Source organism: Schistocerca serialis, chromosome 7, assembly GCF_023864345.2.
Source record: "Schistocerca serialis cubense isolate TAMUIC-IGC-003099 chromosome 7, iqSchSeri2.2, whole genome shotgun sequence".
Lineage (NCBI taxonomy): Eukaryota > Metazoa > Arthropoda > Insecta > Orthoptera > Acrididae > Schistocerca > Schistocerca serialis.
In genome coordinates, this window is record NC_064644.1 from 246,699,794 (window position 1) to 246,726,947 (window position 27,154).

The window sequence follows — 27,154 nt, forward strand, 5'->3', positions numbered from 1 at the left end:
CGGTAGAACTCTCGCCGTGAGTGTGAGGGTTGAAATGCCGCTGTGTTGCAAGGGTGCCGCGGATCACAACCAAAGGGGTCCTGCAATGAAATGAAGTGGCACGTCAGAATATCACTCCTCGTTGTCGGGACGTATGCCAGACATCGGTCACGTGAGTATCTCACTGCCCACCGGGGCATCTCTAGACACGTCGTCATTGGTCAGCGAGGTTCATTTTGAAGCTGGACTCCTCACTAAAGACAGTTCTAATCCAGTCAATGAGATTCCAGTCCGAAGACCTCTTTGATTGTTATCTGCAGCACCTTTACAGCAAAGCGATATGTCGACGATATTCTACGCCCATTTTTGTTGCCCTCCATGACATGTCATCCTGGGCTCACATTTCAGCTCGATAATGTCCGGCCACAAATTGTGAGAGTCACTGTGAGAGTTTCTACTGCTTGACTTCATGCTTCCCAAACACTACTTTGGCCAGCACGATCCCACCTCTCCCCAACTGAGAACCTTTTGAGTATGATGGGCTGTGTCCTCCAACTAACATGCGATTTTGATGATCTAATGCGCCAATTGGGCAAAATTTGGCACAATGTACTTCAGGAGGACATGCAGCAACTCTATCACTAAATGTCAAGCCAAATAACTGGTTGCATAGGGGCAAGAGGTGGACCAATCCGTAACTGACTTGCTCAATTTATGGAGCTCTTTCTTTTCAATAACTCATCCAAGTTATCTGAAATTGTAGTCATTTGTTTATCTGTACATGTACATCACATCTAACGGTTTCCGTCCCAGTAGAATAATTCTTAGTCTTAGAGTGTATTTGATCTAGTCCAAAATGATACATGTTTAATTTGTTTTTCCAAACTGCGTTAATCACTCAATGAATTACTGTAAGTGACGACTGACGTAGACAACAAAAAGATTTCACAGAAAATGTTCCAAATGAGCAGCTGTACATTCATATCGCAACAAGTGTAGCAGATGTTATCCCGTTCTCCCAGTCATTTAAGAAAATTGGTATCTTTGTTGGATTTCATTCTCTAACATAGTTCGTTTAATTAATATGAATGAAGTGTCTGTGAGTTTACAGCCAGGCTCATGGGAAGGGATTTTAAGTTTCATTTTTGAGGTACAGTGGGTAGTCCATCTAATCAGATTAGTTCCAATCACACAAACTTTGAAAAGAGTGTTTTAGTTTTAAAATCTCAGCTATTCGCTGCTTACGATTTATACAAATATGTAACACTGCTCGAGGTAGTGTTCACACCTATATTCATCAAAAAGCACTCATATACTCAGATATCAGTTCTCCATAACAACTTCAGATCAATCCAGTGCGTAGTTATCCTTGAAAAGCGCAACATTCATTCCCAAATACTACTGATATTTACTCGCAAGCCAGATTAAATAAAATGATCAGAAATTTGAAATATATTATTCGTCGGGTAACTTCTGTACAATAAGTCTCGATAACTTCCTTTTGACATTTCCTTCACTGCTTACCTCCAGACAACGTAAGATTCCAAGATAATGGAAGGTTAAGCACTAAAAATTAAATGTGTTTTAATCACAATAGCTCAGGCAACAACACAGTTTAAGAAAATAGGGCGTGGTCAGTTTAGAATATACTGTGTTACATCAAGACAGCGTGAAACTTTCAGTGTAGTAGCAGGAACCTGACAATGGCGAAAAGTTATGTTTTAGAGCAAGGGCCAAATGGTTTCCAAGTAATTATGGATGACAATCTTGATTGAGATACCTATCACTAGAGGCAGTAAAGACACCAGAACTTAAAATTGGTTCCTCTGACTGGTCGCAGTTTCCTGTACGTAAACATAACATATAGTGCGTGTTCTATCTATAATTGATAAGTATAAGCACTTACTGTTTGCAAAAGACTGTAATAAATTCGACCAATTTCAAAAATTAATATAGACTAAAATCAGTTACACAGAATTGTAAAGTATTCTTTACAGTATTTAGAAGTGCATATGTGAACACCATTTCCATCAAGACGGTACATGTTTGAGAATTTGGTGCGTAGTCCCAAAGAGAAAAAGAGCCATGTCTAGTGTAGCATACAGATCCTCAAAGTCTTCCCTATCCAATTCCTCATTCTCAGAATACCAATCAATTATTCACTGCTTGCTTATCAACGGTGCCCGCATTTATCACCTTCCTGTCCCAAGCCCAACCATTCCGTTGCCTGAAATGCCAGAGCTACAACAACCATCTCACCCAAGATTCCAAAAATCATCTCATGTGTTCCCATAGGGACCCCAATCAACTCCCAAAAAAACTGTCCCTGCCTAACTGTAACACCCTAAAAGAGTTTTTCAACTCATCTATTTCTCTGAACGTTATCAAAGCCTCCTCACAGTCAACTTGAAATGATCATCCACATCTGCCCTATCTATACACTATTCCATCCAAACGGTTCATGGATTCCCGTCCAGCCACTAAAGATATATTCAGTTTTGCAATCACAGTTTTCTAAAAAAAACAATCCTTCGACTGTTCTCATTTTACTCCGTGTTTTTAGTGAGCAGTCTACTGACTGGTTGATGTGAGCCACCACAGTTTCTGTTCCAGCTACTTCATCTCAGAGCAGCACTTCGTACTTTCTCAGTTATTTTTTGGATGTATTGCAACCTCTGTCTTCCCTCACAGTTCTTACCTTCTACTGTTCCCTCCAGTACCTTAAAATTTATTCCGTGATGTTTTAACATAAGTTTTGTCACAGTGTCCCTTCTTCTTGTCAGTACCATATGTTGTTTTCTTCATCTATATTGGGGAGAACCTCATTCGTTTTCGGTTCGCCTAATTTTCAAGCACCACATCGGAAACTCTTCATTCTCATCTTTTCGGGTTTTCTCACCATCCATGATTCACTTCCAGTCAATGCTATGTTACAAGAGTAAATTCTCGGAAATTTCTTATAGCAATGTCATGAGCGAATCTTATCGTTGATATCCTTTCACCCTGGATTTTGACCCCATCTTGAACCTTTCTATTATTTCAGTCATTGGTTCTTCGATGTATTAAAGATGAAGAAAAGAGTGGCGCACTTGGCGGCCGGCGTGCGATTCCTCATTCCAGTTGCAGACAAATGTTTAGCTAGCAAAACCCAGTCCCACCAATAGGTTTAAGAGAAAGGTGATTTAAAAAACTAAGATGGAGCAACGCACTGCATGCAGCGTGACCAAGGAGATGTGGCGTGAACTTTCCCAGTACTGTCTCTCGCGTCCGTCGGCCGTCGTAATTTAATACATATATTATTATTTTTTGATTGTTGCCGACTTACGTGGTGGGCCTTAATAAAAATGATATTTAAGTTGAACAATGTAATAAACTTTTCATATTAATTTCCTCGGCTAGTCAGTTCACTTTAAAGCAAGAAATCTTTAGTTATTAATTAAAATTGCGGCCCACACACGCGCGAGAGTATTTTTCTTACCTCCGTTAACCATTGTATTGTAGTCAGTCCTGGCTCTGGGTCTCGGCTATGGTACTGAAAATAAGAATCTTAAAGCTAAGTATTTTCTGCAACGTCGGGCGACTGTGGAGAAAAATTAATATTATGTTAATAGCGGGCGAGTTTTCGCTTCCGCTAATTTTTCATAAGTTAATATCGCCACGTAATGGCGTCGTTGGCTGCATCGGCCGCTGCGATTGTTGAGCTGTAAATTACTTGAATGCAGGTTAATTCAAGGAAGGCGGACATGAAATTGGGATCACCTCTTACAAATTAAAAGTGCACAATAATATTAAATCAGTATATTATATGCTTAACTCATACAAATATGCTTACATTTGCCAGCACTCTCAAGATGTACATTCAAGACAAAAGAGGAAGTAAGTTCGACTAAAAAATTAACAAAAGAGTGTAACTTGTCGTCTCTTTAGATCATTCTGCCATAAATTATTTCTTTGAAATCTAAACCTACACAGAGAAATTATTATTTTACGGCTACATGATAAAAATTTGGTACTGGGGACGCTATATGTCCCATTAGTTCAGTGAGATGAGGCAGTGCCGTGGGGAATGAATGAGCAGACTCGCCTGTCTTTCGAGTCGCGTTCTTGCCAAACTTTTTTTTTCAGTTACAGCATCAAAATTTATCCAATTTACACCTCCACAATGTGGTATCTTTTGTATTTCTATCTGTTGCTGTTACCTTTATCTAAATATTAAGACAAAACGTGAGCTTCTTACAGATGTATACGATCACTTTGTTTTGTTCATAACATAAATAAAACCAATAGAAAACAATAGTGAATACAGTAACATCGTCTGTACTCAGTGTGGTACAAAAAAACGCAATAAGTAGGCTAACAAGATTGCACGTTATGCTACGCATAATAATTCCAGTAAGTACGTTTGATATCTAGGCTTATCTTCACACAAAAACGTTCACTTTAGAGAAGATGTTCAAAGCTACCACCTCGAATTTGTAAACATTTATTCCAGTCAGTACGTTTGGTATCCAGGCTTATCTTCAAACAGAAACGTTCACTTGAGAGAAGGTGTTCAAAGCTACCACCTCGAATTTGCAAACGTTTATTCCAGTCAGTACGTTTGATATCCAGGCTTATCTTCAAACAGAAACGTTCACTTGAGAGAAGATGTTCAAAGCTACCACCTCGAATTTGCAAACGTTTCGCCACTCACTGGATCATACTTTGCTGGGCATTACGCAACACACCTGCATCCAACACTGCCGAAGTGACATGAACACGTGGTATTAGGTCGTGTACGTCCACGGGTGAAGTAATATAAACTTGTTCCTTTAAGTGGCCCCACAAATAAAAATCTAGTGGATTAAACTCTGGAGAACGTGGAGGCATAACAGTGGACCTCGACAACCAAAGCATTTCCCTGGAAACGCTTCGCTTAAGGTGTTGGGTACATTCATTCCAACGCGTGGCGGTGCATCATCATGCTGGAACCGTAGCTGTCGCCGAATACGATACAAGGGCGCATTCAAATTTTCCAGCAAGAGATAAGGACCCAAAAGCCCTCCTCTCACGATTTCAACCCAAAGGTTTTTGCCAAAGCTTGCCTGAAATCCACTTTCACAGGTGACATGTGGTTTACTTTTCGACCAATAATGGCAATTATGGAGGTTGAAAGTACCTTCACGGGTGAAGCTAGATCCGTCAGTCCGTATCACATTATTTATAAAATGTTCGTTGTGTTCCACTCGCTTCAAAAACCATTCACAAAACTGTACTCGTCGAATGCGGTCTTCAGGCTGCTGGCGCTGAGTTAACATATAATGATATGGAGGCAGTTCTTCAACGTGCAACACTCCAGCAGTGAGCCTTCCACATATCTGGAACTGCCTTGCAATATCACGGGTACTTCGCCGAGGGGACTACTGAACGGTTTCTAGAATCGCGTCCGTAGTTTGTGGGGTACCTTTAGTCCTTGAACGACCTCTGTCCAGTACTTGCGTACGAAGGCGTTGCTCCACGCTACGAAAAAACATTCTTATCGGGATGGTGCATTTGAGGGTACCATGCAGTGCGAGCAGCGGCAGCACCAACAGCTTGGTTATCGGATGAACCCAGCACCAAAAGCATATCGACGTATTCATCGTGTGTGTACTGAAGCGCTTAACAAGAACCTGACAAAACCAGTTATGGTTGCGCTGTGCGCGGTTAGTAGACACATGAATGCAGTTTAATGGATCCCATTCTGATATGATAGGCTATTGTAATATGACAAAATGATGACCTGCCTGTAAATGATGAGAGCTAGGGAATGGACGTCTACAAAATAAAAATGGAATCTAACGAGAATTCGAACCATGCCTCAATGGTTAATGTGGGTTCGATGCCACAGCTGTCTACTCAGTGTGCCACGATGCGTGATACAGTAGTGTGGTGTGATACACATCCTCTGTACATTCCTTTCGCTGCACGATGTGACACTGCTGAAAACTTCTGGTTTTCATACATGTGTTTTGGTAATGCGCGCGATCTGATTTTGCCAGATAAACTTTCTTTAGATGTGTATTTACACTTTGAGATTTGTCCACGTCGTACATGCTTAAGTCCACTGTTACGAAATTTACTCTTCAAGCTGTCTCGCCAAGGGTTCCATTCACCTTTACAGTGTAAGACTTTGGCCCGTCTATTCGATAGCAGAGATAGGGTTTTTGCAATAGGGACACGCTTTTTGTAATTCCAAGAGTCATCCTACAACAGTACTTTTGCTTGACTTGTGTAATATTACAGAATTACGGTCTTTCACGAATTATTCTCCTTAAATCTATACCTAATTCCATCAACGTAGACGTCCTATTCTCTATTTTACACATTATCATAATAGCCCCTTACGTCCTATCAGTATATGGAAACGATTCAAGTGTTCAACAAGAGGAAAATGACATTAATTATTTTCAAAAGAGGAATATGTGATAAAGTCACTGTTGTCACGTGTCTGATCCTAACTTCTGGAGAACGGCCGCTTAACCCACGAGTGGGCAACCGGCAAGCCCTGCAGATCCGGCCCGCGTTTGGTTTCATATGTCGTGAGTAAAGGAGGAATGTCCATGACGCGTAAATAAATGTAAACATCTGCTGAGGGGTGGACATAAAAAGAATGTACCATCAGTAAATCGTGTCTTGAGGCATATGTTGTTGGCGTGGCGTGACAGGAAAAGAGGTGCCATTGTCATTGTTGCGTTACCCCTAAACATTACCGCCGTCACGGACGCTACAGTTGTGACTCAGGCGTTAAGAGCGCTGCTGTTGCGTTACGTAACGAGGTGAACCGCGACCTTAAGCAAGTACCAAAGGTTCTCCATGCCTGTCTTAAACTTTAAAACTTATCCTCTTTTCTTCCATAAATGTAATCTTATCCCCTTGACCTACCAACAAAATTCTTCATTTACAGAGCCAGTTTCGGTCGACTGACTATCATCAGTTTCATAAAAATAATCACACCATCCTATTCGGCAAAATATAAAATCATTAACGTAAGCTGATAAAATAAAAAGTTAGACACTGTTATCATATAGTAATACCGTTAACGCCGACTGCAGTTACAGCACGAATGAGTTCACTACAAAGCACATCATATATATATATATATATATATATATATATATATATATATACTTGGAGAACGTTAAAACCAACAAACTGCAGGGACGGATTCCTGGCTGGCCTGACTGGAAATGGAGGAAAAAAGGTCCTGTAGACATGTGTACGGACATGCACCTTTGCCACGGTAGATGGCGCTGACGAATGGTACTCACCACGTGCCCTTTGGTCCTTGTGTTTTGCAGGCTATGTGATTGACGCAGCGTACTGTACACAGCAGAATGATCCGGTATTTGCGTCGGGAACAAGCCGAGATGGTGTTTGTGTACTGCCAAGCTGATGGAAACGGTCGAGAGGCAGCATGGCTATACCAAAAAAGGCACCCTCACAGAAAAAAATGGGTCAAATGGCTCTAAGCACTATGAGACTTAACATCTGAGGTCATCAGTCCCCTAGACTTAGAAGTACTTAAACCTAACTAACTAAGGACATCACACACATCCATGACCGAGGCAGGATTCGAACCTGCGACCGTAGCAGCAACGCGGCTTCGGACTGAAGCACCTAGATCCGCTCGGCCACAGCGGCCGGCCCTCTTGGTTCTTCTTCATCAGCGGTAGTGCAGAGGAACGATTCGTCGCAGAACACAGAGTGACACCATTCGTTAGCAAAAAATGGTTCAAATGGCTCTAAGCACTATGAGACTTAACATCTGAGGTCATCAGGCCCCTACACATAGAACTACTTAAACCTAACTAACCTAAGGACATCACATACATCCAGGACCGAGGCAGGATTCGAACCTACGACTGTAGCAGCAGCGCGGTTTCGGACTAAAGCGCCTAGAACGGTTCAGGCACAACGGTCGGCTGCACCCTCACAGACACCAACTACATCTCCCATCACAACATTTCAAGCCCTCTTAGGACGTTTTTGTGATCATAGTCCCTAATAGTCGAACGTGCAATTAGGCGGCGGACTGTGCGTTCACCAGATTTGGAGGCCCGGATTCTACAGGATATTGAGAGTATCCCTAACACAAGCTCCATGCAAGTCGCCCGCCAACACGGAGTAAGCCAAAGTACGATCATGTGTGTCCTACACGACAACCGCTACTATCCCTATCACCCGCAGTCCCATGGAGATCATTTTAAACATCGGTTGTGACGTGGATGTGATGCAGCTCTGTAGTGTGTTCCGGGGCAATTTGTTGTCGTTGCAAGGACACCGTCACTGTTGGGACACATGTGCATAGAATCTTTTGTCTCTATTTCCAGTCAGGAATCCGTCCCTGGAGTTTGTCGGTTCCATTAACGTTCACCCTGTAGACTGACGATACCGATTACGAAAATTGACAACAGCTAGGAGAGCTGTGTGCTGACCACATGCATCTCCGTATCCGCATCCGATGACACCTAAGGGCTGAGGATGACACGAGGGACGGTCGGTACCGCTGGGCCTTCACGGCCTGTTCTGACAGTGTTTGTTTGTTTTCTTTTCTTTTCTTTTCTTTTGTGGATTTGCGCTCTAATTTATACTACGATATCACAACAACAATAACAATGATTTTATCATCTGGTGTTAATGGTTCTCTATTTCGTCTAATATGATGCTATGAATACTTTAACGCACCTGGTGATGGACAGTTGACCGTAACTGATTGTTTGAATAAGGAATTTTATCAGGAGTAAACATGACATTTTTCAAACACACTGCCGGAAAAAAATAGTACACCGGGAAAGACGACGCTGATTTTGATCCGATGACGGGATATACCACTTGGGTACAGTGGATGTGCTGATAATGGCTTCAGCGTCATCCGCCAACAGATAGTGTAGTGGCATAGCTATTAGAGCGTCATCTGTGTCTATTCTTTATTACGGAATGCTGACAGCCAGAACGCCAGGTGTAGAAATCGTGTGAAGCAAGCAGGCAGCCATGCCATGGATATGCACTCGTGTTTCCTACAGTTTGAAAGGAGGCAGACTGTGGCTTTCTGAGTGGCGGGATGTTTTTTTTACGGAGAACTGCTACTCAAGTTGGATGTGCGGCATCGGTTGTGAAACAACGCTGGTATCAGAGGTTCAAAATGGCTCTGAGCACTATGGGACTCAACTGCTGAGGTCATTAGTCCCCTAGAACTTAGAACTAGTTAAACCTAACTAACCTAAGGACATCACAAACATCCATGCCCGAGGCAGGATTCGAACCTGCGACCGTAGCGGTCTTGCGGTTCCAGACTGCAGCGCCTTTAACCGCACGGCCACTTCGGCCGGCGGTATTAGAGGTCACGGAGCATTCTCACACTCGTGGACGAGGTTCTGGGCGTCCACAAACACATCTACATCGTACTCCGCAAACCACCTAATGGTGTGTGGCGGGGGATACTTTTTGTACCTCTGATCCCTCCAAGCCTGTTCGACTTCCTAATAGCGCATGGGAAGAACGATTGGCTCCAATTTCTCGGATTTTCTCCTCATGGTCATTACGCGAGATTGTTGGGGGGAAGTAATAAGTTGTCCGACTCTTCCCGGAAAGTGCTCTCTCGAAATTTGAATATCAAATCCCTCCGTGATGCACAACGCTTCTCATATAATGTCTGCCAATGAAGTTTATTGTGAATCTCCGTAATGCTCCCGTGCCGACTAAACGATCCCGTGACGGAACGTGCCGCTCTTCGTTGGATCTTCTCTCTCTTCTATCAGTCCTATCTGGCTGGGGTCCCAGACAGATGAACAGTACTCAAGCATCGGTCGAACAAGCGTATTTTTAGCCACTTCCTTCGTCAATGAGTTATATTGCCAGAGAATTCTTACTATGAATCTGAGTGTGGCAACTGTTTTCTCACTATTTATGTTATGTTGTCATTCCACTTAAGGTATCATATTTTACGGCAGATATTACTTGCAGCTATTTTCCATCAATAATGTAGCTATACACTAGTGGATTTCTTTTCCTATGTATGCGCAATATGTTGCCTTTACTTACGTTCAGGGTCAACTGCCAGAGCCTGCACCGTTCATCAGTTCTCTGGAGGTCATTCTCAAAATCGTTAATCTTCTGACGTTGCTACTTTGTAATAGACAACAGCATCATCTGCGAACAGCATTGGAAAGCTTCTGACTCTTTCTACTAGATCTTTTATACATATATATTGTAAACAGTAACCGTCCTACCACACTTCCTTGCCGGCCGCGGTGGTCTAGCGGTTCTAGGCGCGCAGTCCGGAACCGCGCGACTGCTACGGTCGCAGGTTCGAATCCTGCCTCGGGCATGGATGTGTGTGATGTCCTTAGGTTAGTTAGGTTTAAGTAGTTCTAAGTTCTAGGGGACTGATGACCACAGATGTTAAGTCCCATGGTGCTCAGAGCCATTTGAACCATTTTGAATCACACTTCCTTGGTGTACACCGGAAACTACTTTTACATCCGTCGATTTTGTTCCGAGGTGTTGACTTCTATCTGCAAGGAAGTCTTCAATCCGGTCGCAAATCTGCTCCAGTACTCAATAACCTCGTACTTTTTCCACTAAACGGCAGTGTGGGATGGTGTCAAATGGTTTCCTGAAGTCAAAGAAGACGGCATGAAACTGAGCGCAATTGTCTACGGCCCTGTGGGTCTCTTGGAGGTACAGAGCGAGCTGAGTTTCGCAGGATCTCTGTTTGCGGAATCCCTGTTGGTTTTTAGGCGAGATGTTCCTTTTCCAATAACGCTATAATTCTTGAGCATGAAACATGTTCCATAATTCTACAATAGATTGATGTCAGCGCCCGCCCTAATCGTCGTCTTGTAAGGGCAACAGAGGCAGATAGTACAGATACCACGGCACTTATAAAAGGGCTTGCGAGCCAGGGTCTGTCAACACGAACTATTGCGAACCAGTTACTAGCAGTGCGACAAAAGGGCACGCACATCTGTAGCCGTCTTACACTCCCGCCAAAGCATCGACGTGCATGCCTCGACTGGTGTCGTTAGAGGATTAGGTTTGATTATATGTACGTTTCGTTCCAGTTGATCCATAGTGAGAAGATCCTTCAGGATGTAGAATATGTCAGAGGAAAACAATACACAATAAATATTGACAATGGAAACAAATATGAAGATGCTAATGTACCTTCCACAGATCCTAAGCGGTATGATCGTCATGGATGTGGAATGAGTCAAAAAATATTTGAACAGATTTTCATTTATGAGGTATAAACGCTGAATAGGAGACTCATTTTACAACACATACTTACAATGATCACATTGCTGCACTGAATTCGTACGGAGATCAGATTGTACTAATATTCGCATTGTTTTACATATTTAGTAACACACACACACACGCACACACACACACACACACACACCAGTTATTTCTGCTAAGAAATTCATCAGTGGAGTAAGTGGAGTTGGCCACAATAAATCCTTTAGGCTCCTCTTAAACTGAATTGTATTGGTAGTTGAACTTTTTATGACAGCTGGTAAGTTGTTGAAAATGTGTGTTCTTCAATAATGGATACCTTTCTGGACCGAAGTAAGTGACATTAAGTCTTTGTGAAGGTTGTTCTTATTTATAGTATTGATTCCGTGAACTGAGCTGATGGTTTGTAAAAGAGATATATTTAAATGTCAAATTTCATTAAGGAATAAATATGTTGGTGAGCAGTAGTTAATATCCCTAGATGTCAAACTGGCCTCTGTAGGATGTTCTTGAGATCGCACCACAAATAATTCTTATTACATGTTTTGTATCCGGAGAACTTTAGCCTTTCTTGTTGGGTTATGCCAAAAAATAATCACATATGGCATATGACATTATGGAATGAAATTAAGGACAGTATGACAGCTTTTACATTTTTATATTCCTTACGTCTGACAATATTCGCATTGCAAATAGAGATGCGTTTAGGCGCCTTAGCATTTCTGTGGTGCTCCTACCAACTGAATTTATTATCAAGCTACAATCGCAAGAATTTAACACTGTCCACTTCTTCCATCTATTTGTCATCATATTTTAGGCGTGTACTGGAAACCTCTTACAAGTTCTGAATTGCATGTAGTGTGTTTTTTCAAAGTTTAGTGACAAAGAATTGGCTAGAAACCATTTTTAATGTCCATCAAAACTTCATTAGTCGATCTTTCTATGACTACAATTGATTTGTCATTTATTTCAATGTTTGTATCATCTGCAAACAAAAAACCTTGGCACCCGGTAATGTTACTTGTGGAGGGTCATTGATATGCACAAGAAAAAGCAAGGGCCCTGAGATGGAACTTTGTGGGACGCCAGACGTAATTAGTTCCCAGTTGAATGATGGCTGATAACTGAATTCATGCATATTTCCTAATGACACCATTTATTTCCTATCAGAGATGTAGGAACTGAACCATTTCATAGCATTTCCTCGTATGCTGTTATATTCTAATTTACTTAAACGGATATTGTGAATTACACAAGATGGAATGGCGCGCCGTGGTCTTCAGTGGATTAAGCACATTCTGCCTGCACATAAGTGATAGTCGTTTGCGCGTATGACCTAGGCCTAATGAGCGCCGTCCAGTAGAGCGCATTTGTCCAAAACACACTGGCCCCACACCAGGTCTTTTCGGCTGGGGTGGGTTAAGCTTCAACTCTCGTTCACCTTTGGTGTTTTTGGAGGGGACGCTAACCAGAGCTCGGTACGTGCAGAAAGTTGTTAGACCCGTACTTTACCCATTCTTACAACATGAACGTGATGTGTAATGCTCGCCCACACATTGCCCATGAAACTTAATGTGCTCTGCAACAACTTTCCTGACCAGCGCGATCTCCAGACTTGTCTCCATTCGAGCACTTGTGGTATATGATGGGACGATAAATGACTCAGGCGACTCATAAACCAATAACTCTTAAAGAATCACGCAAATAGGTGAGCAGAAATGGAATAACATCTTCTTTCTTCTTCTTCTTCTTTATCGTCGCCTTGTCCCACGTCAAGAAGGGTCGGTGTTGCTCTTCTGGATCCTTCTCCTACAATAGTTCTCCATCCATTGCCTCTTCCTTCTTCCATCCTTTCTCCCTTAGGTCCCCGGATATCTTATCCTTCCACCTCATCTTCGGTCTTCCTCTCCTTCTCGCTCCTTCAATCTTTATATCTTCAACTCTGTTTCCAATATACTCTTCCCCCTTTTCTCTGTAAGTGTCCGTACCACCTTAGTCTGCTCTCTTGTATCTTTTTCCCCGTGGGTCCCACTTTCACAGCTCTTCTAACAAATTCATTTGTAATTCCGTCCTTCCTTGTTACCCCACACATCCACCTCAGCATCTTCATTTCTGCCACTTCCTCTTCCTTTCCTGGGCTACTGTGACTGGCCATGTCTCTGCCCCGTGTATCATAGCAGGCCTTACCACCGACTTGTACACTTTCCCTTTCAACCCAATGCTCACCTTCTAGTCACACAACACTCCACTCATTTTCCTCCAGTTGTTCCAACCGCAATTTATTCGGTGTTCTATTCGCTTTCCAGTCCTCCATCCCTCTGTATGTACGACCCCAGGTATTTAAATTTGCAGGCCGATTTCAGCTCATCATCCTAGATCTTGCAAGACCCCATCTGCACATCCTTCAGTGCTAAATATTCTGACTTTGTCCTGCCAATTTTCATCCCTCTTTCTTCTAATGCCTTCCACCAATGCTCCAGCTTTTCCTCAAGTCTGTCGATGCTCTGCTCATAAAAAACCACATCATATTCCACGGTGCTTCCTTCTTCACATCTTTCACCAGTACATCCATAATCAGGTCAAAGAGGTAGGGACTAAGTGCAAACCCTTGATGTAACCCTGATTTTACTGGAAACTCCTTTGTCATGCCCACACTACTTCTCACCTGTGTCATTGCTCCTCTGTACATTTCCTTCACTAACCTCACATACTTCTCTGGCATGCACTGCTCTCTCATGCTTCTCCATATTTCGTCCCTTGGGACTCTGTCATACGCTTTCTCAAAATCAATGAAAGCCATATGTAGATCGGCTTGTAGCTCTCCGTGTCTCTCCACTATCCGCCTTAAAGCATGTATTGCATCAGTTGTTTCTCTTCCAGGCATGAACCCAAACTGTTCTTCACACACCACAGTCTCCTTGCGTAATCTTGCTTCTATAACTCTTTCCCAAATTTTCATTGTGTGTGCCATCGGTTTAATACCTCTACAGTTACTGCAGTCCTGCACATCACCTTTCCCCTTAAATATTGGGATCAGTACACTAGTTCTCCACTCGTCTGGCATCTCCTCCTGTCGCCAAAATTTTCTTCATTAAATCCCAAAGGGGCTCAATTCCCTTTTTACCGAGACATGGAATAACATATCCGAGGACAATATTCGCCATCTGTTCTATCGAATGGATGTCAGAGTCAGCGCCTGCTTTGCAATCCGTGGAGGCTACACTACTTACTAATATGGGTGTTTCAGCATGGGTCGGTGCCTGTACCTCAGAACCGCTTGTGCTGTTGATATATAGAAGTAATCATTTCATGTACTCCATAAGCACTGTTGTAACAATAAATTTTGAGTAAAGTCGTAACCTGTAAAAAGGTGTACTAATTTTTTCCGGCAATGTATTTACGAGCTGAGGGACAGCACCTGAAAATATATCCTCTCATTCCCGAGAGACCCATTGAGCATATGGTGTTTCATGAACAGTGCAATACCACTGCTGTATTTATTCAAGCACCCGCGCTCTACCCGCTACAACCTGTGGACCCTTAATTCAACTCCTATTACTAAATACCACTTCCCCCTCGTCGTATTTATCTGAAACCTGATATTTCACCCATTATGACTGTTATTCTTTACACTGATTCTGACAAATGTCTTAGGTACATTCTCTGTTACCATGCCTACTGAACTTCGAGGGACCAGTAGCGGTGTAACGACGACGAGTTCGCGAGCGTACTGTTAGAGGTGTGGAGGTGGTAGCAGAAGCAAACACAAGGTCCTAGAGAAACAGGCGGAAGCTTTGAAAAGCATGGTGAACTTATTGCATTATAGAGGAGGCCAGTGCATGATCTAATCCAGCCCTTACGCACCAAAGCGTAAGAAAAAGAATTTTGTCATGATTTACCATAGACCCTACCAAGTGATAGAGACTATTTCAATAGACAACGTTAAGCTACAATTGCCGGCGAGGTCAACAAAGGTGCATATCGAACACTTGCGACTTTTCTGAAGCATCCCAGAGTTGATCCCAGGAGTAGTCTGCGTGGAGGCACAGAAACCGGGAAAAGTGGAAAAGTACAAGCGAGAGTACAGAGGCACCTGTTTGAAAGGTACCATATGCATTAAGATCGAGGAAGTAACATGGGTATTTTATATTGTAAATGTCGGTATTTACTCTTATTTACGATATTATGTGGGAGGTATCGAGTTGAAATACACTCCTGGAAATTGAAATAAGAACACCGTGAATTCATTGTCCCAGGAAGGGGAAACTTTATTGACACATTCCTGGGGTCAGATACATCACATGATCACACTGACAGAACCACAGGCACATAGACACAGGCGACAGAGCATGCACAATGTCGGCACTAGTACAGTGTATATCCACCTTTCGCAGCAATGCAGGCTGCTATTCTCCCATGGAGACGATCGTAGAGACGCTGGATGTAGTCCTGTGGAACGGCTTGCCATGCCATTTCCACCTGGCGCCTCAGTTGGACCAGCGTTCGTGCTGGACGTGCAGACCGCGTGAGACGACGCTTCATCCAGTCCCAAACATGCTCAATGGGGGACAGATCCGGAGATCTTGCTGGCCAGGGTAGTTGACTTACACCTTCTAGAGCACGTTGGGTGGCACGGGATACATGCGGACGTGCATTGTCCTGTTGGAACAGCAAGTTCCCTTGCCGGTCTAGGAATGGTAGAACGATGGGTTCGATGACGGTTTGGATGTACCGTGCACTATTCAGTGTCCCCTCGACGATCACCAGTGGTGTACGGCCAGTGTAGGAGATCGCTCCCCACACCATGATGCCGGGTGTTGGCCCTGTGTGCCTCGGTCGTATGCAGTCCTGATTGTGGCGCTCACCTGCACGGCGCCAAACACGCATACGACCATCATTGGCACCAAGGCAGAAGCGACTCTCATCGCTGAAGACGACACGTCTCCATTCGTCCCTCCATTCACGCCTGTCGCGACACCACTGGAGGCGGGCTGCACGATGTTGGGGCGTGAGCGGAAGACGGCCTAACGGTGTGCGGGACCGTAGCCCAGCTTCATGGAGACGGTTGCGAATGGTCCTCGCCGATACCCCACGAGCAACAGTGTCCCTAATTTGCTGGGAAGTGGCGGTGCGGTCCCCTACGGCACTGCGTAGGATCCTACGGTCTTGGCGTGCATCCGTGCGTCGCTGCGGTCCGGTCCCAGGTCGACGGGCACGTGCACCTTCCACCGACCACTGGCGACAACATCGATGTACTGTGGAGACCTCACGCCCCACGTGTTGAGCAATTCGGCGGTACGTCCACCCGGCCTCCCGCATGCCCACTATACACCCTCGCTCAAAGTCTGTCAACTGCACATACGGTTCACGTCCACGCTGTCGCGGCATGCTACCAGTGTTAAAGACTGCGATGGAGCTCCGTATGCCACGGCAAACTGGCTGACACTGACGGCGGCGGTGCACAAATGCTGCGCAGCTAGCGCCATTCGACGGCCAACACCGCGGTTCCTGGTGTGTCCGCTGTGCCGTGCGTGTGATCATTGCTTGTACAGCCCTCTCGCAGTGTCCGGAGCAAGTATGGTGGGTCTGACACACCGGTGTCAATGTGTTCTTTTTTCCATTTCCAGGAGTGTATATTCTAAAAAGAAAAAAAAGAACTAAGTTCCACTTAGGAATTATTCGAATGGGACACAAGTCGGTAGATGAGCTGTACATGTACAGACAAACAAATGATCATGATTTCAGAAAAGTTGAACCGTTTATTCAAGGAAAAGTGCTACAAAAATTGAACTAGTCAATAACGCGTTGGCCCACCTCTTGACCTTATGCACGTATTTATTTGGTTCTGCATTAATTGATAGAGTTGTTGGATACCCTCCTGAGAGATATCGAGCCAAATTCTGTCAAGCTGGAGCGTTCGATCGTCAAAATCCCGAGCTGGTTGGAGGGCCCTGCCTATAAATCTCTAGACGTTCTCAACTGTGGAGTTAGGGTTTGGCAATCACGGAGACAGTACGTAGAAACTCTCGCTCTGCGGGGGCGGGCATTATCTTGCTGAAATGTAAGTTCAGGATGGCTTACCATGAAAGGCAAAAAATTTGGGGCATAGAATAGAATATCGTCGACGGCTATGTTGTAAGGGTGCCAGCCAAACCGGTCATGCTATGAAAGGAAATGGCACCCCAGACCATCACTCCTGGTTGCCAGGCTGCATGGTGGGCGACAGTCATGCTAGGATGACGTCAGAAACCTCTTCAGCTTAGAAATACGCGTATTCTTCAGAAGCTGACAATTGAGGTGATGAAGTACACAAAGCCATTGGAGGACACTGTGAATCGAGGCCTGAGGATTCCGCAGGCAGGGGTAGAGCTGCTGGACCCAAAAGTCATCAGACAAGATTTCTACAATCGCTAGCGGACGATGTTTGGGACACGAGAGTGAAAATGACATGCTTACAACAGGCTCTTCATGACATATTGCACAAACAGTTGAATCCTGTTTTTCCGTAGCCCGTACAATATCTTTTTGGTTTGAAGTAAGTGCAGAGGGAAACTACTGTCAGAGATGTGATAGGTGGTGGCGTCCAGTCGACAGAGTTTGGCTTGCTGTTATCAAATGGAATCAGTAGAGATCAGGACGGACCAGGCACAGTTGTACCTACTGGTTAGGATCCCAGTAATGGGCAGGAGTGCACAATTTGACTAGAAGAACGGATCGGTTGGTAGGACACGTTCTGAGGCATCAAGGGATCACCAATTTAGTATTGGAGGGCAGCGTGGAGGGTAAAAATCGTAGAGGGAGACCACGAGATGAATACACTAAGCAGATTCAGAAGGATGTAGGCTGCAGTAGGTACTGGGAGATGAAGAAGCTTGCACAGGATAGATTAGCATGGAGAGCTGCATCAAACCAGTCTCAGGACTGAAGACCATACCAACAACAACAACGACCGTGTGGTAGTGGTAGCGAGTTGCTACGAGTAAAAAAGGCTCACAGGACTGAAATGATTAGAACTGTTGATCGACCAGACGGTATGTGACATAACATTTCCAACCTTCCATGTACCAGCTACGGTGGTAGGAATTACTCGCTTTGACATAACACAGCTGCAGCTGTATTGGCGAAACAAACCACTAGAGGTATTCCTAGAGCAGAATCTAACCATCCTGAACCGTACTTCGGGATCAGACCTGGTTCATTTCCTGAAATAGTTAACAGCCACACAAGAAGGGCGAATTTCTGCAAAATAGTTGGTGCGGCATGTTCAAAAGAATAGGGAAGGGCAACGTAGTGTAACCGTCACTTTGATTGTCGCTATACCTTGCTCTAACTCGGCTGTGCATAGCCTTGATCTCTTTCAGGTGAAGAGCTGGCCAACAAACCGAATTTCGGTTAAAAATCACCGAAAACTGAATCCCTGGAGTATGAAAGTGGTGAATGAAAAATATTATAGTGTAAATGTCAGAGAGACATGTATTTCTTAGTGTCTAAGAGGCTGTAAGCCCACAGATTAAGCTCTGAATATTTGCAAGGAGAACAGCGAAGGGGACAGAGAGCGAGAAGTATAAATGCTCAAAGTAATGAGTGTTCCAAGGAAAATAATGAACTGTTAACTAGGTAGTCCCGAGCAGCTAAGTGGTAGCGTAAGAAGAAATTTAGCACGTAATGTTTGTAAGTTTAATACAGACTCTCAGCTGTGTAAAGTGAGGCACAGGATATTTGTGTAATAGAAACTTGTGTGGTACATGTGATGCACTTTGCAGCTCAGTATTAAGGGAGACCTGAGGGGCCGGGTCTTTTAGGCGGAGGAGGCTGGTGTATCGCCACTACTTCAAAAATGGTTCAAATGGCTCTGAGCACTATGGGACTTAACTTCTGAGGTCATCAGTCCCCTAGAACTTAGAACTACTTAAATCTAACTAACCTAAGGACATCACATACATCCATGCCTGAGGCGGGATTCGAACCTGCGACCGTAGCGGTCGCGCGGTTCCAGACTGTAGCGCCTAGAACCGCTCGGCCACACCGGGCGACTTGCCACTACTATTTTGGGGCAAAATCTATGAGAGGATGTAACATAACGGCAATGTTGATTTGTTGCACGACCGGCTAGGCTCGCTCTGAGTGACCTACCGTCATAGTGGTAATGCATGGCACAGGCAAGCGGATTTCTCCATCGTTAGAGTTTCAGTAGTGTGGGAACAGAAACGGTGCATTGACACAGAATGTTCGTTGCTATATGGAATAAATAGTTGTCGATTTTGCAACAGATTCATTGTCAGCCCAGCAACCTACCAGGATGAAGGGACTAAGCCAGACGAGGAGGCGCAGCAGCCATGGGTTCAAATCTCCGCCGCAGTAACAGTTTATTGCACTGAGTTCACCCTCTGGACTTGGTGGCACGGCACGACTTCTTGCCTCACTCGATGGATTCGTACCCAGGGGCACTGAGTCACATCCCGGGCACAGCAGCTGTCTTCCGAGAGTGCAGTGGGCGCACGCTCTCGCTGCACGCTTTGGCTGCCCATGTGCGGCTATTCATACTGTGGTTGACCACCTCTCCTAGCCTCCTGTTCATCTCCACGCGCTGCTGACACCTGTGCCGTGGCTCGCGCAATAGGTGAGCAGGTGTCAGCAGAGCAGGGTGTGAGCACGTGATGCAACAAGCAGGCTGGTCGCCAGCACCCGTGACTCTGGGGAGTGGCTTACTCCCCACATCACCTCAATGCTGACGCAAGAGTAGGAAATAAATTGTTAATTTTGACAGCCGCTTCCCTCTGGACATTCATCGGCGTGCCACGCAGCCTCGTTCCTCAGCCTTTTGACATCCTGAAAATGTAGATACTCTACCATCCCGCCACCTACGGGACCAGCTATACTACATGTAGAGAAATGTTTCGCACCACGTTCCGTCTTCATTGAAAGAGAACTGGCCAAGACTATCGTCAAAGAATTGTCCACGCAGCAGAAACTGAGAAAATGATCTTGGACTGTGTGACAGGTAATTCATTATTAACCACCAGTGAGACTGTCCACGACACATACTCTGCGAAGACTACCACTGAGCAGTGCCGGCAGTTACTCCTCTATGATAGACGACATGTCCAAAAAGGAGCGAAATTTTGAATCAAAGTTCATTTTAAGAAGTGCATTAGGATCCACTGAGACTGGAGGTCTATATCTACATCTCCATGGATAATCTGCAAATCGCACTTAAGTGCTTGGCAGAGGGTTTATCGAACCTCCTTCACAATAATTCTCTATTATTCCGGTCTCGAAGAGCGCGTGGAGAAAACGAACCCCTATATCTTTCCGCGCGAGCCCTCGTTTCCTTTATTCTATTATGAAGATCGTTTCTCTTTAAATAGGTCTGCGTTAACAAAATATTTTTCACATTCGGAGGAGAGAGATGATGATTGAACTTTGGTGAGAATGTCCCGCCACCACGAGAAACGCCTTTGCTTTAATGATGTCCACCGAAAATCCTGAATCATGTCAGTGGCACTCTCTCCCCTATTTCTCAGTAACACAAAACGTGCTGCTTTTTTTAATTTTCTCGATGTACTCCTATCTGGTAAAGATCCCACTCCGCGCAGCAGTACTCCAGAAGAGGCCAAACAAGCGTAGTGGAGGAAGCTCTTTAGTAGATCTGTTGCGTCTTCTAAGTGTTCTGCCACCAAAACGCAGTCTTTGAATCGCCTTCCCCACAACATTTTTTGTGTGTCCTTTCCAAATTACGTTGTTTGTAATTGTAATTTCTAGGTATTTAGTTGAAATTACGGCCTTTAGATTTGATTGATTCATTGAGTAATTGAAGTTTAACAGATTTCTTTTAGCACACATGTGGATGACCTCACTCCTTTCATTATTTATCGTCAACTGCCAATTTTCGCACCATACACATATATTTTCTAATTCGTTTTGCGATTTATTTTGATCTTCTGGTGACCTTAGTAGACGATGAACGACAGAATCATCTATAAACAATCTAAGACGTCTGCTCAGATTGTTGCCAAAATCTTTATTTAGATAAGGAACAACAGAGGTCCTTGGGGAAAGCCAGAAATCACTTTTGTTTTACTCGATGACTTTCCGTCAATGACTACGAACTGTGACCTCTATGACCGGAAACCACGTATTCAGTCGCATAACTGAGACGATATTCCATAAGCACACAATTTGATTACAAGGCGCTTGTAAGGTACTTTGTCAAACGCCTTCTGGAAATCTAGAAATACAGAATCAATTTGAAATTCCTTGTCGATAGCACTCAGCACTTCGTGTGAGCAAAGAACTAGTTTTTCACAAGAACGATGTTTTCTAAATCTGTTCTGTCTGTGTGTCGATAGACCGTTCTCTTCAAGGTACTTCATAATGTTCGAACACAATATATGTTACATAATACCACCGTCATAATGATATGGGCCTGGAATTTAGTGGATTACTCTAATTGCCTTTCTTAATATTGGAGTGACCTATGCAGTTTTCCAGTCTTTGGATACGGATATTTCGTCCAGTGAGTAGTTGTATATGAGTATTTAGTATGATGTTATAGCATCAGCATACTCTGTATATACTCATGTTCAGAAAAAACCGAACACTTTGAACGACTGCGTGATGGAATCGAGGCGTATAAGGCGCAAATGGCATCCTGTGATATAGCGATCCATGCTGCACTCAAGTGGTTCCACAGTTCATCTGTGGTGTTTGGCATTGGGTCTCAGCGCTGCACCCGTCGTATCTCCATATCCCACACATTTTCAGCTGACAGTAAGTCTGGTAATCTGGTGGGCTAGGGGGAAAGGCTGTCATCTTGTAACACCAAAGAGGCACGTGTTCGTGCAGCGCTGCCATTCGGATGCGTCGATCTACTGGGGTGTCATCTGGATGGTGCGACCTGATTGCATCTCGTCGTGTTCTACGGCCTTCCGTGAACCACTGTGCACACACCCGTTGCACTGATAAAACACTTCGTCCCACACGAGGAGCAATTTTCCGGATGGATGCATCACATTCGCGTCATGCCAATAATACGCCCTTTCAAATCACTGATTTGGAGGTATGGTTGGAGTATACGTTTGCGAGGCTTCCTGCACCTCTGTTCAAGTCACACTGATCCATTACCTTCGGTTTGTAGCGACAACGAGAGCCGCACGCTCGTTTTGCGCCTCGTTATCGATGTTGACTTGAACCCGCGGGCCGGCATGAGTCAAATGCTAATCATTTCTGCAAAACATAATAACGTACATGTTCTGTGAATATGAACGTTCTATCTCCAGTCGTTTAAGGAGTTCTGTTTTTTCTGAACATAATACAGTTCGCAACATCAAAACTTCGCCCTATATTGTTCATATTCAGGTCAGCTGTGTTTTATTTTCACGTTAATACTTCAATTTAAATTGAATAAATGCTACGCCCTTAACCATGTAATGACCCAATTATGATTTTGCAGAAAACAGAAAAGCTTATGCCGACAGCGGAATGAAGATGTTAGTCAGTAGTTTTTCACAACTGGTCAGTTTGCTAATGTATGTTGAACTCTTTTATGTGTAAAATGTGTTTTTAAAAGAATATACATATAACGAATGTAAAAAAATGAGGGGGTGGTAGAGTGGATCATAACAAGCATATTTCACTTAACAAACCATGTCCGTATCCCTTAGCATACGACACTAGCGCCGCGCGCTGCGAGGAGGCCATTGGAACCGTCATGGCAGCACGTCTACAGGACAACGTTTTCAATGTATTTGTGGCGTCAAAGTAAATGAGAAGTCGTGGTGAAATGTTATAACCTTTATTTGAAAACAATTACAAAAAGTGCTCGAAATTATGCCCCACTGCTTGAATGCAACGACTCTGGAGTGACTGTCGACTCTCTCAAACACTCCTGGCAAAGTAGATATTGCATCGGGTGACCCCAGAAGAAAAAAAACAACAATGGGCTTCAAGTTGGGTGAATGTGCAGACCATGCCACCGGCCCACCGCGCCTTATCCAGTTCTCACCAAAAGTTTCATCCAAATGAGCTCGCACTGCGTGTTGGAAGACCACAGGTGCACCATCGTGTTACAACCACATTCTCTGTCGCACTTAATGGAACATGCTCCAGAAACTCTGGCAGAGTTTCTCGTAAAAAGATTAAGTATCTGTTTGCGTTCAGTCGCAGGTGGAACATACGAGGGTTGGAACTTTAATAGTAGCAACTATTTATTTACAGCTCGTACAAAATAGATACGTGTTTCAAAGTTTTACTGACCTTCAAAGTAGTCACCAGCATTGTGTATAACCCGTTGCCAGCGATGTGGAAGTCGTAGGATATTCTTAGCAGTGCCAGTTGTGTTGACAGTTCGAGCGGCGCGGTCTATTGCCCGACGAATTTGTAGCAGTTCTGAAGCGAATGCCGTGAAGTGTTTCCTTCAGTTTAGAAATCGAGTTGAACTCACGAGGGCTTAAGTCACTGAAGTGCAGTAGGTGGTATAGCACTTAGCAGCCTCATCAGCAAAACAAATCAGTAACAGCTTGCACTGTACGTGCTTGAGCATTGTCCTGCAAAATGATGGTCAGGTCCTGCAGAAAGTGTCACCACTTCTTTCCCCATACTGTTCATTTTTGGAACACATCCTACGACCAGCTTAGAGACAGAAGTGATGACACTTTCTGCAGGGCCTGACCATCATTTTGCAGAACGCTCAAGCACGTACAGTGAAAGCTGTTACTGATTTGTTTGAATGTTGGAGCTGCTAAATGCTATACCACCTACTGCACTCCCCTGACTTAAGCCCTCGTGAGTTCAACTCGATTTCTAAACTGAAGGAAACACTTCACGGCATTCGCTTCAGAACTGCTACAAATTCGTCGAGCAACAGACCGCGCCGCTCGAACTGTTAACACAACTGGCACTGCTAAGAGTATCTATCCTACGAGTTACACATCGCTGGCATCGGGTTATACACAATGCTGGTGACTTCTCTGAAGGACAGTAAAACTTTGAAACACGTATTTATTTTGTACGGACTGTAAATAAATAGTTGCCATTATTAAAGTTCCGGCCCTCGTATATGCACCGAACAGATTATCACCTACTAAGTAGGCCCAAATGTTGACAGCAAAGTGGTCTTGGTGAAAAAATGGCTCAAATGGCTCTGAGCACTGTGGGACTTAACATCTGAGGTCATCAGTCCCCTTGAACTTACAACTACTTGAACCTAACTAACCTAAGGACATCACACACATCCATGCCTGAGGCAGGATTCGAACCACACATCCATGCCCGAGGCAGGATTCGAACCTGCAACCGTAGCGGTAGCGCGGTTCCAGACTAAAGAGTCTAGAACCGCTCGGCCACAACGGCAGGGCGGTCTTGGTAATTATGTACAAAGGCGGCGTCCGGATTTTCCCCTTGCCCACACGTGCTGATTGTGGCTGTAGAACATACCCTCTCGTGTAAAGGATTTTTCATCCATAAAAAGGTACGCGGTTCGGAAAGTCCGGTTGAATACCATAAATTTGCAAAAACCACCGGCAGAATTGAATTTGACGTGGAAAATCGTCTAGGTTAAGGGCATGAACCTTCTGAAGGCGGTAGGAGAGCAAATCACCTCCATGCCACAGATGCCAAATTGTGGAATGGCTTACATCCCTTTCCCATGGAGCACTACAGGATCTTGAGGGTGCGTTTTCCAACAGTACCAACGCTCCTTTCAAGCCCTGGCGTATGCACTGTGCGTTGACGACTGCCCGTCTTGCTTTCGCATCTGTAACACAAAATGAATATTCCGGGGTTCGAAGTAGGCCTTAAATGTACATGTGCCATCACGAGGACGTGCCAGTGGAAAATGTATCACAAGTGAACCTGTCTCTGGTAGGGATCTGTAATGACAGTAAATGCGCGTGGATCTGGTACTCGATGATTTGTAAACCGCCGAATGTACAACCCTTGAGCAGCGTGAGCATTTCCATCCGCCGACCCGGAAGCACAGTGCATGTCTGCCCTTCCCTCCCAAGAACAACGCTCCATCATAAAACTTTAATCCGACGTATCTTTTATGTTGATGTCACAAATTCGTTGCCCTGCAGACCTGCTACCATGATGGCTCGGATGGCATGCTGTGTGCCTACCGTCTTGGCGGCGCGCGACGCTGTTAAACGACTCTTAGCGCCGCACGCAAAGGGATCCGGACATGGGTTGCTATGAGGAATAGCTTGTTATGACCCGCTCTACCAGCGCTATCATTTTCTATATTCACTTTAAATACACCCTATTTTTAATTAATTTATTTATTTCTATTTGCAGCGTCATACCTGGGCACTGTAATATCAATGGCATTGTCTGGAACCATTGTGAAGAACCTGGGCTGGTACTCTGTGTTCTACATTTTCGGCGGCGTCGCAATAGCTCTGGTGATTCCATGTTTGTACTTTATCTACGATGAGCCTGAGTCGCACCCTAGGATCACAGAGAAAGAAAAGGACTTTCTTTTGACACACACTGGAAGAGATCTGAAAGAGAGCAAAGAGAAGAAGGAGCTTGAAAAGGAGGTAAGCAGTCTAATGCCAGTGACTGAGAGTTGTTGTTGTTTGTATGAATTAACCAGCTACCTGGTAATTTCCTACGATATTAGTGGAACAATGTATGATCATTTTTATATACGCCACCGGAATATATGCCTGTAATTTGTTATCTGCAACGACATTAACTATAACTAAAACAATAAGCATGTGCTGCAGTTATGGTTAACTGACGAAAGATTCACTGTCCGTGGTAGCTTCATTCAATCCATATTCAAAGTCCAAACACTACGCAAAATTTTTAAAGTCGTATATTATGCGTTCAAAACTATTTCAGAGAGAGAGAGAGAGACGTAGCGCATTGTTGTCTGGGAGACTTCATATTACCATTCAGCGGCCTAACTGAATTCCACGGCGCACAATGGCCCCATTCCTCGCGGTGTATGAGAGTTTTGTCTGCAGTGAGTTTGTTCAGTGTAGGTTACTGTAATGGATACGTTTGTGTACTGTGGTGTCATGTTTACGTTGTGTGATCATACCAGAAGGGAGAGGGTGAAACCTGGTGCCAGTCATAATCGACTCCTCTGAAATAGAACCAAGGAGGCACCGAGCTTAACGTTCTCGTCTGTTGGACGGATCACCGTAAAATTTGTCATATGTCCTCACTTCACGAGCCACCGCAGAGGGGTTTGGAAAGTAATCCAGGACATTGAAGCAAAGACAGGGGACGAGAATTTTACTCCACCATTTCTCCGTCACTTGCCGGCCAAATACTGGCAGCGAAAACATCGTCGACTGCCAGCACTGGACCGGCTCATCTCCGAGTCGAGTGACGTCACACACGTGTGTGTTAGCGACCTCGGTAACGGAGGCGGATTACCGTTTTAATGTATGTAGACAATGGCCCGCCCAAGTATAAACAGTCAGTACAATTCTGTCAGTCGCTTGGCCTTCAGCCACAAGTATACCAACGACGGAACAAAAATTTCACGAAATGTATCTAGGACCAGGATTCACGCTACATCCAGTGTGAAGTTTTATTGCCACCCAAATTACACCCACAGCACTGGTGTGTTCCTCCTGGCTCCTCGCAACCCTTATATAGTGCTATCTGCATCTTATATTTGGGTACGAAACACACTCACTGCACCAGTAAGCAATTTATTTCACAACATTTAAACTATTCAAACACTAACTGAGACTCCAGCTGTGTCATTAAAAATGGTGCCAAGGACCAGTTCTTATTTTATCAGGTGTTATAACAAATGTTCTAATTACAATCCCTCACTTGTTCAGTAAAAGAAAATCATTTACTATTAACAGCATACAAAGATAAAATTCGATATTGTGAAAAGATTTTTTATTCCGATTCTTGCGGCAGGCACAAAATTTACTTGTTAGTGGCATTG

General features: G+C 44.2%; 1 protein-coding gene across 1 annotated transcript in view; it reads left to right on the forward strand.

The window, feature by feature from the left end:
• LOC126412993 (putative inorganic phosphate cotransporter) overlaps positions 1–27,154 on the forward strand; it is a 106,885-nt gene that overhangs the window by 18,992 nt on the left and 60,739 nt on the right. The window contains exon 4 of the mRNA XM_050082885.1: positions 25,531–25,775. Within this exon, the coding sequence (XP_049938842.1) occupies positions 25,531–25,775 (245 nt within the window). The remainder of the gene's footprint in view (positions 1–25,530; positions 25,776–27,154) is intronic.